Source organism: Haemaphysalis longicornis, unplaced genomic scaffold (assembly GCF_048455015.1).
Source record: "Haemaphysalis longicornis isolate Haplotype H1 unplaced genomic scaffold, Haemaphysalis longicornis Haplotype H1 scaffold_10, whole genome shotgun sequence".
Taxonomy (NCBI): domain Eukaryota; kingdom Metazoa; phylum Arthropoda; class Arachnida; order Ixodida; family Ixodidae; genus Haemaphysalis; species Haemaphysalis longicornis.
The window spans coordinates 154,465,449-154,478,705 of record NW_027526204.1 but is presented as its reverse complement, the minus strand read 5'-3'; the positions used below and the strand labels follow the sequence as shown (position 1 = coordinate 154,478,705).

The window sequence follows — 13,257 nt, the reverse complement described above, 5'->3', positions numbered from 1 at the left end:
GCTGTGCAATCACTTCCCATTTAATGTCGAAAAGAATGGCACCGTCCTCTTCTGCAGGTTTGCAGGCACGTACCCTACCAACGAAACGATTTGAGATCCTTTTCTGGAAACTGTTTTCTAAACCACTCCATTGCATGATGCTTCACACTACCCCATTGCCACAAGTGAGCACAAATTAAAATTTGACGACCCAGGCGAGTTGTTCAAACCTGGCTCCAAAACGCCCCGTCCTCACCTGCCCCACTAGACATCTGCACCCATGCTTCCAAACACCTCCCTCAAAGCATTGGACACCTGCAACGGTTTCCCAAACGAGTCATGCGGCATTACCACATCGATCCCAAACCCCTTCTGTCCATATTTAGCTGCACGATCTTTCCTTGTTAGCAAAGCAACGGTGCTGCTCACGCAGTTACTTCCGAAGTAGGGTTGCCCAAGCCCCAACCAGAGAGAGGAGAGCAAATAACGGCTGCACTGAAGCATCTGCTGCGGGTATGTTAACCAAACAAATAAAACCAGATAAAGTGAGCACTCCCAATCTCTATTTGAAAAATCTTGATATCCTTGAAAAAGACAAAAAAAAAAAAAACACAAAAATGCCATCCAGAGTTGTCCGAAAAGTATTTCCAAAAATGGCTCACCCAACGTGAATTGAACAGCTGAGATACCCCCTTGAAAATCCTTAGTCGAGGTACAAAACCGTTGTGCATAAGTATTCTATGTAACACGCACCCTTCCCAACCACGAGTATCACAGCCATCCAGAACACTTGTGGCGACTTCATGGCTAGCAAGTATCACTCTTCAACCTAGCCCAGGCAACATATCACTTGTAAGCCTCGTATAACTTCTCTTTGAGATGTGTTTGGAGCTAGCATGTCACAACTTGTCATGGAAATGGTGTGAGTCAAGTTCTGAGAAGTGATAAAACCCGTTTTTAAGAAATCAACATCTGCAAGGCAGAGTTGAATGAAGTTTAAAGACTGTCCTACGGAGCTAAAGACTGTTTGCTTTGCTTTGGCTGAATTATTAGAAATGTGGCCACATATCGACCCGAGATGAAGCCCGCCAGATGTTCAGTCGAGGCAACCCCACCAGACACCGCGAGAAAAAATAAATGGAATTGTTAAACAGCACCGCAGGATTGCCGATACTAAAGCATCTCAACTGAAAGAGTGCCTAAAACCTTGCATGAGAATAGCAAATGAAGTCTGCACACACAATTGTTGATAGGGGTGCCATTTCTACAGTCGCGGCAAAGCCACACCTGGGCTACGAGGAACACCGCAGTGGAGGGCTCTGGATCATTTCTGAACCTTGAACGTGTGCTGAAACCTCGAAACATTGGCATTTTCGCTTTCTGCCCCCCCTTGAAAAAGTGGCACCACGGCCAGGACCGAACCCATATCCTTGGGCTCCGCAGCACAACACTGCAACTATTGATTCTGGACCAGAAGGTCACCCAAAAGGGCATTTCTATGCAATGCCTGCCGATGCTTAACCACAACGTGTAGGATTTTGTGTAATGCGGGACAGTGAATGAAACATGAATTCCCCACTACAGGCCTAGGTTGCAACAGCCAGCAGCCAAGGCAGTGGGCAGAACAAGGTGAAAATGTGCCCCCACCCCCGTGCCTGCAACAAAAACAAAAAATGAAACACAAGCCTTTCTGGAGGCTTGGAAGGTGACAGCCACTGTTCTTTGGGACAGCCATAATCCGTATGTACTGCCGTATATTGCCACATGCAAGTCGCCTCGTTTTTTTTTTTTTTTTTTTTTTTTCATTCTTCAAAAATGGGGATGCCAAGTTTATGGGGTTAGGCTTATACACTGAGCCCAACTCAACTGTGGGGGGGAACAAATTTAAGCAAATGTTGAAAAACAAAACATTTGAGGTACATACATTCACACAGTAGCAGCAGTTGTTTTACACACTCTTTCTGCAATGTGATCCAAACTGATGCCATGAAAACTTGCCAGCAGTGCAATCAGCTTCAGCTTTGGCATAGGCTAAGGATTGGGTTCCATGGTCCCTGCACACTTTCCATGCTTGCTGCACGCTCGCAATGCATGTATTAGCATGCCAGGTAGGGCATAGCAAGCACTCTGCCACTTTGTCGGCAATTCATTGTGAAGTGTCCAACAGCACAACATCGAAATGCCACCAACTCGTCGACAGAGTTACAATGTGTCATTTAAGTGCAAAGTTATTCTTAGTGCCAAGTCAACCAACAACTTAGCCATTACGGTGCTTCCGAAAAATGCATCCGAAGTTGGCGGCAACAAAGGGACAAGTTTTTGCGTGCACAGGATTGTGAATGTGCTCCCGGGGCCTGAAGGAGGGCAAGTATCTTGCCACTGGTGAAAGGACAGTGAGTAAAGCGGCGTGATTGCCAGCCGGTACCACCAAAGTATAACCGGTTGGTGAAAGTACAGTGAGAGAAAAACCTGAGTGCGTCCTACAATGAGATTCAGGTGACGGCTTGCAGTGTTGCGAATGAGTTGAAGATCGCCCGCAGCGAGTTCAAAGAACGTGGGTAACAAACTTGACAAAGCAGAATAGGAGGCACACCGCCGTTTGCCAATGGCTACCTGATGCCTATGACAAGAAGAAAGAAGCCCTTCCGGAAGGTGCAGCATGCCTTCACACTTGGCTAGACACCCATCTGGTTTGACATGCCAAGCAAGCGGACTGCCGCAGTAAAAGGTGAGCAGCGAGTGCATAGGATGACAATGGGCAACGGTGATGCTGTGCTGCACAGCCTCTGGATGTGGCTCTGAACCGGCCATTCGAGGACTGGATGATCTACGAAGGGTGGACAGAGCAGGATGGGAAACCCCAGACGCCGATGGGGCGTATGAAGTGGGCACCTGTGAGCCCTGTGGCACGGTGGGCATGCAAAGCCTGGTACGGCCTGCCCCACAGCCTCTGGCGCAAAGCTTTTGTGAAGTGCACAATAATGGCAGCAACATCATTGCCGGCGCAAACATACAAAGATACGCCCAATAAATGCATTTTATTTTGCTCATCAATGTGGCCTGTTTCATTTTTACCATTGTTAAAGGTACTTGTGTACACCCTTTTCCCCGCGATTCGGGATCTAAAGCTGGGGGAATCGACTTAATCCCAGAAGGGTATGCTGACGGGCCAGTTGGTGCATTGTTAAACTAAGAAAAACAGCGCAAACGACGGGACGAAGAAAGTAAGACTAAACCACAGGCGCTTCTTCATCCCGTCGTTTGCGCTGTTTTTCTTAGTTTAACGACTTAATCCACTTACATGTTGGCAATATACAGTACTTACAGAATGGCACAACAATAACAGGCGAGTGTGATGCAGTAAAACTGGGCTACTTGAATAAAGAGCTCAACGAAATTTATGGCTGAGAATGGCCCACAAGAAAGTGCGCTTACGATAAGACAATGCAGTCACAATGGCAAAATTGCAAAAATTTAGCTATGAACTGCTCCCCGTACTCCCCATACTTGAGCACCATCCAATTTTTTCATTTGAAAATTTCCCAATTTGGCTTAGTGTGAGAAAATTTTCATCCAAAAAGCAAGCCATCACTGCTGTTAGTGCAAACTTTGCTGCACTCGCCATTGCCTAGTTTAGCAGTGGGACTAAAAAGTTGGAAGCACAGGGGCCTGAGTGTTGCTTCAGTGGAGACTGTTGAGAAATAAAACAAACTGTTGGCAGAACAAATGTTTAACTTGTATTCTTACCACACCAAACACCTCTCATACATCTGACTAGGTCCTGAAAGCTTTCGGCACAATGATTTTGCAAGTTATTGCTTATAATCAATAGGGGGGCTCCTGTATCCTTATTTTCACTCAATTTTCTTTCATTTCTTCCCAGCCCCCCAACCTTTGTTCAGTGCAGTTTATGGCCAAAAATGTTTCATAACCAGCATGCTTAAAGCTCTTCTGTTCCTTGGTTTTAATCTGAGATGGTCCTGCCAAGTAACCTTCTACATTAAGAGCTCGTAAATGAGATGCCTTTTTTGACCACCCATCACTGCGACAACTACTACCGGGTGCAAGTACAGCTGGGTGTTGAGACTCTTAAGACAACAGTTGCTTTGTTTCACAATTTTCTTCATACACTATGCTCTAAATTTTACATCAATGAAGGCTAGCAGGGAAACATGAGCTCTTGTTTTGGCATGTTCTTATCTTTATTATATTGAATTGTATGGTTGGGGAAAAAAATGTAGTGAAAACAAAGACCTGAACACAAAGCAAAGAAGAAACAACACACTCGCTGGTCTTACGACTAACATAATTGAAGAACGAAACATCTTCAAACGATCCACTCCCAAAGCATGGGCAAAAGCTTTTAGCAGAATACAAAATTTCTGTTCATATACTTTCTGATAAAAATGCCAACGCCATATAAAGTATACTGCCTTAAGCAACAAGCTCAGCCTTTTAGGATGGCAATTGCAGGGGTGAGACAGCTGAATCAGATTTGGGAGCAGTGAAATCTCGATTTTGGAGCAGAAGAACCTTGATATGGAGCAGAAGAACGACATCTATCTTATGTGATCTTAGAAGCCTCAAAAATCAAATTTTTGGCAACTCGGAGTGAAGGGGGGGGGGCACATTTTAATAAGTTTTGAATATACGTACTACTGAAACAGCCTTTCAATAAAGTTTTTTCTACCAGAGTATCACAAGGTACAAACTGCAATACCTTTTAACAAACCATTTTTAAAATCTTAGGCTTTATGCATAGATAGTGTGGAGCTTCATTGAAAATATCGGATTGAAAAACTAAGCAATCGTAAGGCATTTTTATTATCATGTGAATGCCTAAATTATTATTTTTGTAATCCCAGACTCGGCTTTAAGCACAAGTGTAGAGCCAAGGCAAAGCTTGCGCAAAGCGACGTGACAGTCGGCACACCCCCCCACCCCATCCCAAGCCCTCCCATTTCAATTCCCACAGTGCACATTCACTACGATCATAATGTGAGTAACAATGGTATGTATAGCTACCTCCCTTTCGGCACTAAATTTCACTTCAGATAGATGAACCATTGCAATATTACTAGCTTGCAATAATAGCCCGTCCCGCAATCGGACACTGCTTGAACATTTTGTGGCGATGTAGCCTGCCCCGCCACTTCTGCATTGTCGATTGTCCCATTCCCGCCGCTCGCAAGGCAGCAATAACTGAGCGTTTTATAATACCCCAATGAGTCCAAAATTTCCCTTCAAGCACGCACTGCGCCTCACACTCAGGGCCGAAACACAGTGAATTCGCGGGCACCACGTTGTTTTAGACGAACTCTGTCTTCCGAAACAGATCAGACAATTGAATGTAGACCCAGCCACCCCCATACCACAACCATGGTAGAAATCAGCAAACAGCACTATGCCTCAATCATGAGCAACTGCTTTGCCAAGCGGCCATATTTTCAAATCTTCACCACACAAAGATGGCAGCGCCCACTAACGTCGTTCCGGAGGTACGGAGCTCCAAAAATTGTCGTTTTTTCATCTACTTGCACAAGTAGTTTGTCGCCTCAGTACATATTTTTTTTCTACAGGACGTTGCAATGTTTTTCAATGGGAAAACTTTGAAAACGCACCGAATATAACATGTGCAAACCGACATTGTGACTTTCAAAAGAACTATCTTGGGGGCAATGTGGGTTTTTTTATTGAATGATCAATCAATTAAACCTTTACAAACAGCACCATTTCAGGAAAATTATGTCGTCAGTAAGCACTTTTCTTCACTAAAACTGAAGAAGAGTTAAAGGGACACTGAAGTGATATGTAAACATTGCGTGATTACCAGCGCAAATTGTAGTCCGGAGTCCCCAGGCCATGTTTCGACCACTCTGGGCGCGTTTACACGATTTTGTTTAGTAAAAAAATTAATCCGAAAATGCTGTCCTCCTCTCTTTACGCTCGCCCATTTTCTGTGGCGTTTTCGCGTGACGTCGCAAGGAGCCGAGCTCGCAATTGGCTGCGCTACTGCACGGCTCCCCGGCCTTCAGACAGAGTCAGTCGGCCCAGCGTTTCGTCCGCCGGCCGCCGACGGGTCGTCGCAATTCGTTCGCTCAGTTGAAATGAAGCCAGGGCACGTTTGCGAATGGAAGAATGCGCCTTTCTTTACTTGGTTATTTCGTACACTGTATCTAGCTCCAAGTCAAGGTCGCTTCACACAAGCGCTGCACAAGCGCTGCACAAGCGCACATGCGACGCTTCGCTGACTGGTATGCCAGTAGGAAAATATAAGGCCTCTTGAAGGCGGGAGAAGAGTCAGCGAAGTCAATATAGGTACTAAGGAAATAAAATCAACTGATATTTTTACCGTACAGCGTAAAACTATGGTGCGGGAAGCACTTTTTTGCGCTGGGCGAACAAGCACAGCAGTCAGCAGCACGACTACGCATCTGCGAACGCTTTTCCGTCTAAGAAATGCAATTACTAGAGGTGATATATTGTGGAAACTTGGGGGATGCTTACTGCATGAGCGCGAAACAACAAATAGTCACCTAAGCTGCTTGAAATGCCAAAACTAAATAAAAGTGTAAACTGGTTATACAGTATATACCTTATATTACCAAGGTCAGCAGAGCCCGCACCGTGGCCGAGTTGTCTAGAGTGCTGGGTATGTCATTACAAGTGTTTTGCAAGTCGCGAATTCGAATCCCCGCGGGTGCGTGCTGTTTTTTTTTTTTATATATATACAAGTTAACTTTTTCGTTTTCCGCCGATGTTTTTTATACTGAGTTCACCTTTTTTTGGGCCGCAGCTTTCATTCCTCCATGAACTAGTTCACAGAACGCGCGCAGGCTGGCACTGGCGCGCTAGCGAGTTCTCGTTGGCGTGCTGTTGCCATAAACACCGACTGCTTGCAGGCAGTGGGCGCAGGCTAGAATCAACAGACCCTTGGCCTGGTGCGAACACACTTTTTACGATACAGGCATGAGTGAGGCAAGCTCCAAATATGGGGCAAAAGCGCATGACATTTGGGCGTCTGCGGGTACGCGGAGGGCGTCCATGCACTGCGTAGGTTTCGGCTAGTGAATGCTACGATTCCAATCCGTCCTAGGAGGCTTATCTTTATGCATTTTTACAGCTGACAACACGGCAGAAGCGCGGTACGATGATTACTGAGATATTGAGAATGCCCATCCAACAACGCCACCGGTTGTGTTTTACAGAACCGAAACCGAAACTTGTTTGATTGCTAACCTCGGGCATCGTCCAACCACGGTGCCCCCTCCTCCCAACGTCACAGATTTAGTTGGTGCGGCCGCCGCAAACCGCGCATGGTAGTTTTTCTTCTTTCGCGCTGTGTAAAATAATTACCGATTTGTCAACCGGATAAACGATGAAAAGTGGGCTAATTTGAGCCAGTCTACGCAGTGCAAGCAAAAACGGGAGCTTGACAAATTCGCTTCAGTGTCCCTTTAAAAGCCTCGGCTGTCGGACTGTTTTGGAGCAGTTTGGCGCAATTTTTGCAATTTTCAAGCTTTTGGAGCAGCCCGGCGCAGGAAAACCAATTTGTATCAAAACTGCGCAATAAACGCAGCTGTCTCACCCCTGCAATTGCTTTATCACTCAACGAGATGGGAGATACACTGACGCCAATTCTTCCTTTTTGCCACCTGCTTATCATTTAATTTTTTGCTGGTCTTTTCCCAAGCTTCAGCACGAACCAATTGGCCCAGCAAGTTGTTTTAAAGGAGCCATGAAGAGAAAACACAAGTTTGATTCATTCGAAAGATTGCCTCGTTAGAACCATAACGACACCACTTATAACGCAAACTTGGCTCAAATAAGCTACATAATTAGGAAAAAAGGAAATGACCATGCGACCCACCAGCTCATTTTCCGCAACAGAACCTGTGATGTCACTTGGGAATGCTCTGCGATTGGCGGAGGCCGGCAAAAGCAAACGCATGTTAGGCAGGGCTTACAGTTTGCATAGCGAACTAAATGCCCGTGAAACATACTGCACATTCTTTTTATGACAAAGAACGGTGGAGTAAACGGTTGAAGGTCCGAACGAACTCGCAAAGCGTGTGCGCCAATGCATACGAAACTAGCGCCGGCCGAGCTCGACATCTCGCCGTCGCGCAGACGAATTTTCGGGTTCGAGGCTCTTCGGGGCCAACGAACCGTTCCAGCACGCACAGCCGCGACCTTGCTTCGTATCGTAATCCCTTCACAGGAGGTTGGCCGTCATATCGCCAACCAGCAAAGGTAAAAATAGAAACGAGGGGAGTAAGGAACAGCAAGAAGCGACGAGATAGTGCCAGTCGTCGCGTAAGTTTCGAATGGTGTTGGCTTGCTGCAGTCGTTACGAGCTCGTTTCCAGTTTACAACCACTGAAAACTTCAGTTTGTTCGAGTACTTTCGAACGGCTTTCCATACACGACACCGGCCAACTGGCATAAGTGATACTGCTACTGAAATTGAACTATTATTAACCGTAATCAAAATACGGCACATACGTACCAGTCTATATTCGTCCGTCACGACGGGGCTGACGAGGCAGCGGTGCCGACGGCTGGGCGTTCGTCTGTTGTGGCTATCGCGTAATGGTCGCTTTCTCGTCCACCGCGTATCCCACAACTCTTGCCGCTCATGCACTTAAAAGCATTGAGCGCTTTTGTGGTGCGAGGTTGTTAAATGCAAGCCCGAGCTCCTCGGCGAGAGTTTTGTTCTCCGGATCAGGCGATTCCATGACTAGGGCTGCGGGTGCACTAGGTTTTACTAGTATTTTTAAAATGGCCGCCGTCTCGATCGACTCCCGCGTGTGGGTGCTATATGGAGTCGACATACTAAGTATCTGTTTCATGGACCGGCTCTATGACGCCATTGTACACGTCACGGAATGTTCAATTTTAGCGGGAGATTTAAAATTTTGGCTTAAATTGCCTTATTTCTCAGTGAATAAAGCATCATTTGCTTCCGGGAAAGCGCTTGGGGTACTATGAAACACCTAATCTTTCGAATAAAACAAACTTTTTTCTCTTCATGGCTCCTTTAAAACCGTTGAAATTTCGCACTCGACCTCAAATGTACAGGGGGGATACAAAAAATACAAACAATGGGCCACACAGCTTACAAATAAGCCGCGCCATTTGGCTGCAGAATCCATATATAAGTAACACCTGGTTCAAAATGTGACCCATAGACCCTTTGCAAAAAGGAGGGCCACACTGAACATTCGACGGTGATCAATGATAAGGAAGTGTCGCGCAGGAACGGCGTTTTGGCCCACCGCTTCACCATTTTGCAGCCTCATAAGATATTTTTGGTTATTTTGTGCACGCTGCTTGTGCTCTTCTAGCATTATAAGGCACGATGCCCACGCACTGGTGCGTACCTCTTTGCAAGCGGTCCGTTTACGCGCAGCAATGCTGGGCGAGAGGAACTTACGACGCGCAACTTTAGTGTCTCCTGTTTTAATTTGGAAAACCCAGGGCGATGCGGCTTTTTTTTACACACCATCTTGAGAGCTGCATTTCGCGTGCCGGTCACGACTGCCACCGTTATAGCGCCGAACATTTAGGCAGCAGAGTTGTTTCGGTGCAGGCGAATTCAAGCCTGCATTCGTGCTTCCCTCTACACGCGCTGATGGATTTCTTCACATCTCTGAACCACGAGTGCGCGGTTTTCTTTTTTCTTTTTTGAGGGTTGTTTTGTGGTACAGTTTCACACACAGATCATGATTGCCGAAGTTTAAACGCGAACATTCAGGCATGAGAGTTGTCTCGGTGCAGCTAAAAATTTCAGCCTGCACGCGTGTTTCACTCCGCTTGTTTTGACATTTCAACGGCAAGATCAAGAATGCGGTCTAGGACCATTTTTTGTCTTTACATTATGCAATTCCGTTCTCTTGTGGCGTTAACAACGTGTACCGCGCAGCGACGATGTCATACTCAAACTGAATTAGAATTCTGCTTTTCTATAAATCTCAATGTCAGTTGGAACTCCCTGACGCAACGCATGAATTGTACTGCTGATGTGATGCAGGTGGAAGATACGTCACATGCTTATAACTTGAATAACTTTTTTGCATGTGTCCTATCGACATATCGTGCTTTCCAAATGATCCCAGAGAAAAAAAAAAAAGATGGAATGCAGTAATCGAGAGATGAGGCACAATATATTACTGTCTGCAAGGCAACGAAACTTTGTTCGGAACATTGCGTGGAGGCAACAGTAATGCCTTTATGTATGCTTTTGTACTTCCCGCGGATGGTTTAGAAACTTTGAACAGTCGCAAGGCGAGCGCTCAGCTAAGAACGGGCCCCTCATGGTCCGTTCACAGAGGCCAGTCGCCACCACGACGGGGCAAGGGTTCATCGAGCGGACACGAAACTCAACGACTAAACGGTGGTGGCAGGCAGCGGTAAGGCTATCCGCTCTTAGTAACGAATCCTCCATTCGTTTGGTGCTGATCATCATGCCAGACGACGGTATTCCACACTGAAATTGTATGTAGGGTCTCGTACGGCCTGTCATTCGACCACGCCGTCGAATAAAAGTCCAGAATATGCTGCGCTTCGAACAAAGGAAGAGCAGCAAGGGTATGTTCCCAACCAGTTATGGGGAGAACAACTTTACGAGAGGCTCATGGCATCATTACGCCGCAGCATAAGTTAGATGCTCTGCGTTTGCTGCCTTTTCGCTTCCTTCATGATGGCAGTGCACAGTGTGGCTAGAATGGCCGACTGCTCCTCCGCTAGCATTTGGGCCATTTTGCAAGGGGTCTATTCTCAGATGAGATGCCAGCAAGACCATGCGATGCTCCATTTTTGGTATCGCTGCGCAGCTAAGCAAGGATCGAATTTTAGGCCTACATTGCATATGCGAGATACATTTTTCTGTTTTCACCGATTCCATTTTCATTTAGATGGGGGGAAAAAAGGCACAATGACAGTACTGCACTTAACTTCGCGCTCCGAAAAGAATGAACGGGCGGCTCATATCACTGACATCCCACGCCACAGAATGGATAGGAACCCCTGCAATGTGAAATCTGAGGCCTGCCCCTTGCTAGGAAGAGAGTTGAAAAGCACAGCCATACCTCAATGTACACTGCCGAGCAGGCCTTTAAGCAAAACTCTTTAATATGTAGAACACCAGGGCGCGGAAGACTTGGCAGCTAGATGACACAGCATGCATCGGAGGCTGTGTGCTCCACTGTTTGCATAACCTGTACGTGCTTCTGTGGTTCCAGGAAACCAAGCTTGGAAATCTTTTGGGCCATCTCCTCACTGCAGTACATTGCGGTACAGGACACATTTGACCTTTGAAACACTAACTTCGAGTGCTTTGGGTTCATAAACAGAAATGATCTGAAGTTGCAGTGCAAGCTCTGCTAAGGCTACAGCCGCCCAGCAACACACACCACAGAGGTTTTTGGAAACCAGATAAGAGGATGATGATAAGGACATCAGCACAAGCAATGAAGCCATAAATTGTATTATTAAGGCCATACACGTGTGCCACACTTCCACCATGTATATTAAGCCGACCAGAAATAAATATTGAGCTGGAGGAGCAATGTTGCAAGCAAGAAAAAAAAAAAAAAAACCAACAACAGCTCCGTCCACAACTCCAAGACAACCTACAAGTATACAAAAATAAAGCCTAGCAAGTGCCGTCTACGCGAAATTCTCAACGCAGTGTCTTTTTTTCCTCTTTTTTCGCTGGCGATCCGCCAGCCCAGGAAGGAGTTAAGATGCTTATAAAGCCTCCGGTTGCCAAACCGACAGGGTAAAATACCCATCACACGTACGCACATTTGGAATGCCACCCCCCACTGCAATTGCGGAATCTCGCCTGAGGACATGGCAGCACGCGACGGAACACAGCTCACCGGCCAGGAGACGGCAGAAGTAGCCTTCGGAAACGTGGGTCTTCTCTACCTCGCCTCGAAACACTACTCTCGGAGCGCCGTCCATGCTCAACCGACTGCAGTCCGGCTCCGTGAACCGAGCAAAACAAGGGATATTTTCTTCAACAGCCGCACAGGCAATGGGGCCCACAAAACTTGGGCGCAGTCGCTGAAGGAGATAACGTTCGTGTTATCCGGGTACTACGCTAAAGATAACGCAACGGATCCCAACTCGCAATCTTAAGTGTTCAGATGAAAGGCCCGCATGAAAGACGCTTGCAAAGACGTGGAAAAAGAAAACACGACTGCTTTCAGCCGGCGTCCAGGGTGTCGTAAAAGGTTGCTTCTAGCCTCCGGGACAGAATGACAGCAGCAACACGCGATGCTCTCCAGCCGCCAGTTCATCAGGGCACGAAGCTCAAACGAAACCAAGCACACACCACGCAATAGGCGGATAAAGGCTGCTCAGCACATGAGACTAGGTTTTACTTGATGGCTAATTTACGTGATGTAGCGCAGCCACAAGCAAAATGTGCTGTGGGTACAGATGGTTGTAAACACCGCAGCCGCGCTAATAAACAAGTTCTCGCCGTCACGCCCGAGCAGCTTTACCCGTGCGTCAAACTATGCAAAACAATGGGCAAACACGCACCACGAAAGGTAGGTCACGTTCCGACGCAAGGAAACACTTGCGCGGCCAGGGTCCCGTCAAAACCGTCAAGTGCAGAAACGCGATTCACCTGTCAAAGCTCGTTAAGCCTAGCACCGAGGAGACCGTTAAGCCGCCAAATCTTTCGAACTACTAGCCACAGAGCGCTGTGGGTGAACTGGGGATGCAAAGCGGTGCTCACCATCTTCAAGGCGAAGTTGGGCTAAGGCTTCGGCGGTCGCTTGTGGGTCCGAGTTGCTGCGGTGTCTCCTGTGACCAAGTTCACGCACCTTCAAATAACCACTGCCTGTGGCAGACATTACAGTCCCCGAACCCCACGCGAACATTTCCCGAACCTGCCCGAGTCGCCGGTGGAGCGCTGCTGTCTTCTGGTGGCGACTACTCGAAGTGGGTGCGAGCTGTTCATTTTAGCGTGGCAAGATGGCGCGGCTTAGCCGTTCAACTTTTTGCATCAAAGAAAATCGCTCCATTAGACGAATAGCTTGCCAAAGAGGCAAAAAGAAAAAAAAACGCACAAGAAAACGGCCCTCTTCAGGTACGATTACAGACGATAAATAAGCTACGCCTTTATTTAGTGACACTTTTATACTGTGGCACTAGGTACGACCAAGACGAAGTCAGGTACAAAGTGTAATGAGCTTCCTCCATGGTAATGAGATGAGACTGCATCGACTGCAATATTCGCGGTCGCGCTCTGTTGTGGCGC

The 13,257-nt window shown here is 47.0% G+C and overlaps 1 protein-coding gene across 7 annotated transcripts in view; it reads right to left on the bottom strand.

Annotated features, from left to right (window-relative positions):
• Positions 1 to 12,889, bottom strand: part of LOC144159693 (phosphatase and actin regulator 1) — a 116,002-nt gene extending 103,113 nt beyond the window's left edge. For 5 of the 7 annotated variants that reach the window (XM_077691339.1, XM_077691340.1, XM_077691346.1 and 2 more), the window contains exon 1: positions 12,733 to 12,889. In XM_077691339.1, the coding sequence (XP_077547465.1) occupies positions 12,733 to 12,877 (145 nt within the window). In that variant the 5' untranslated portion in view covers positions 12,878 to 12,889. Of the gene's footprint in view, positions 1 to 11,068; positions 11,259 to 11,863; positions 12,020 to 12,732 lie in introns of those variants that run through there. The other 2 variants (XM_077691345.1, XM_077691341.1) reach the window with 2 other exon arrangements.
• Positions 12,890 to 13,257: the final 368 nt, after the last annotated feature.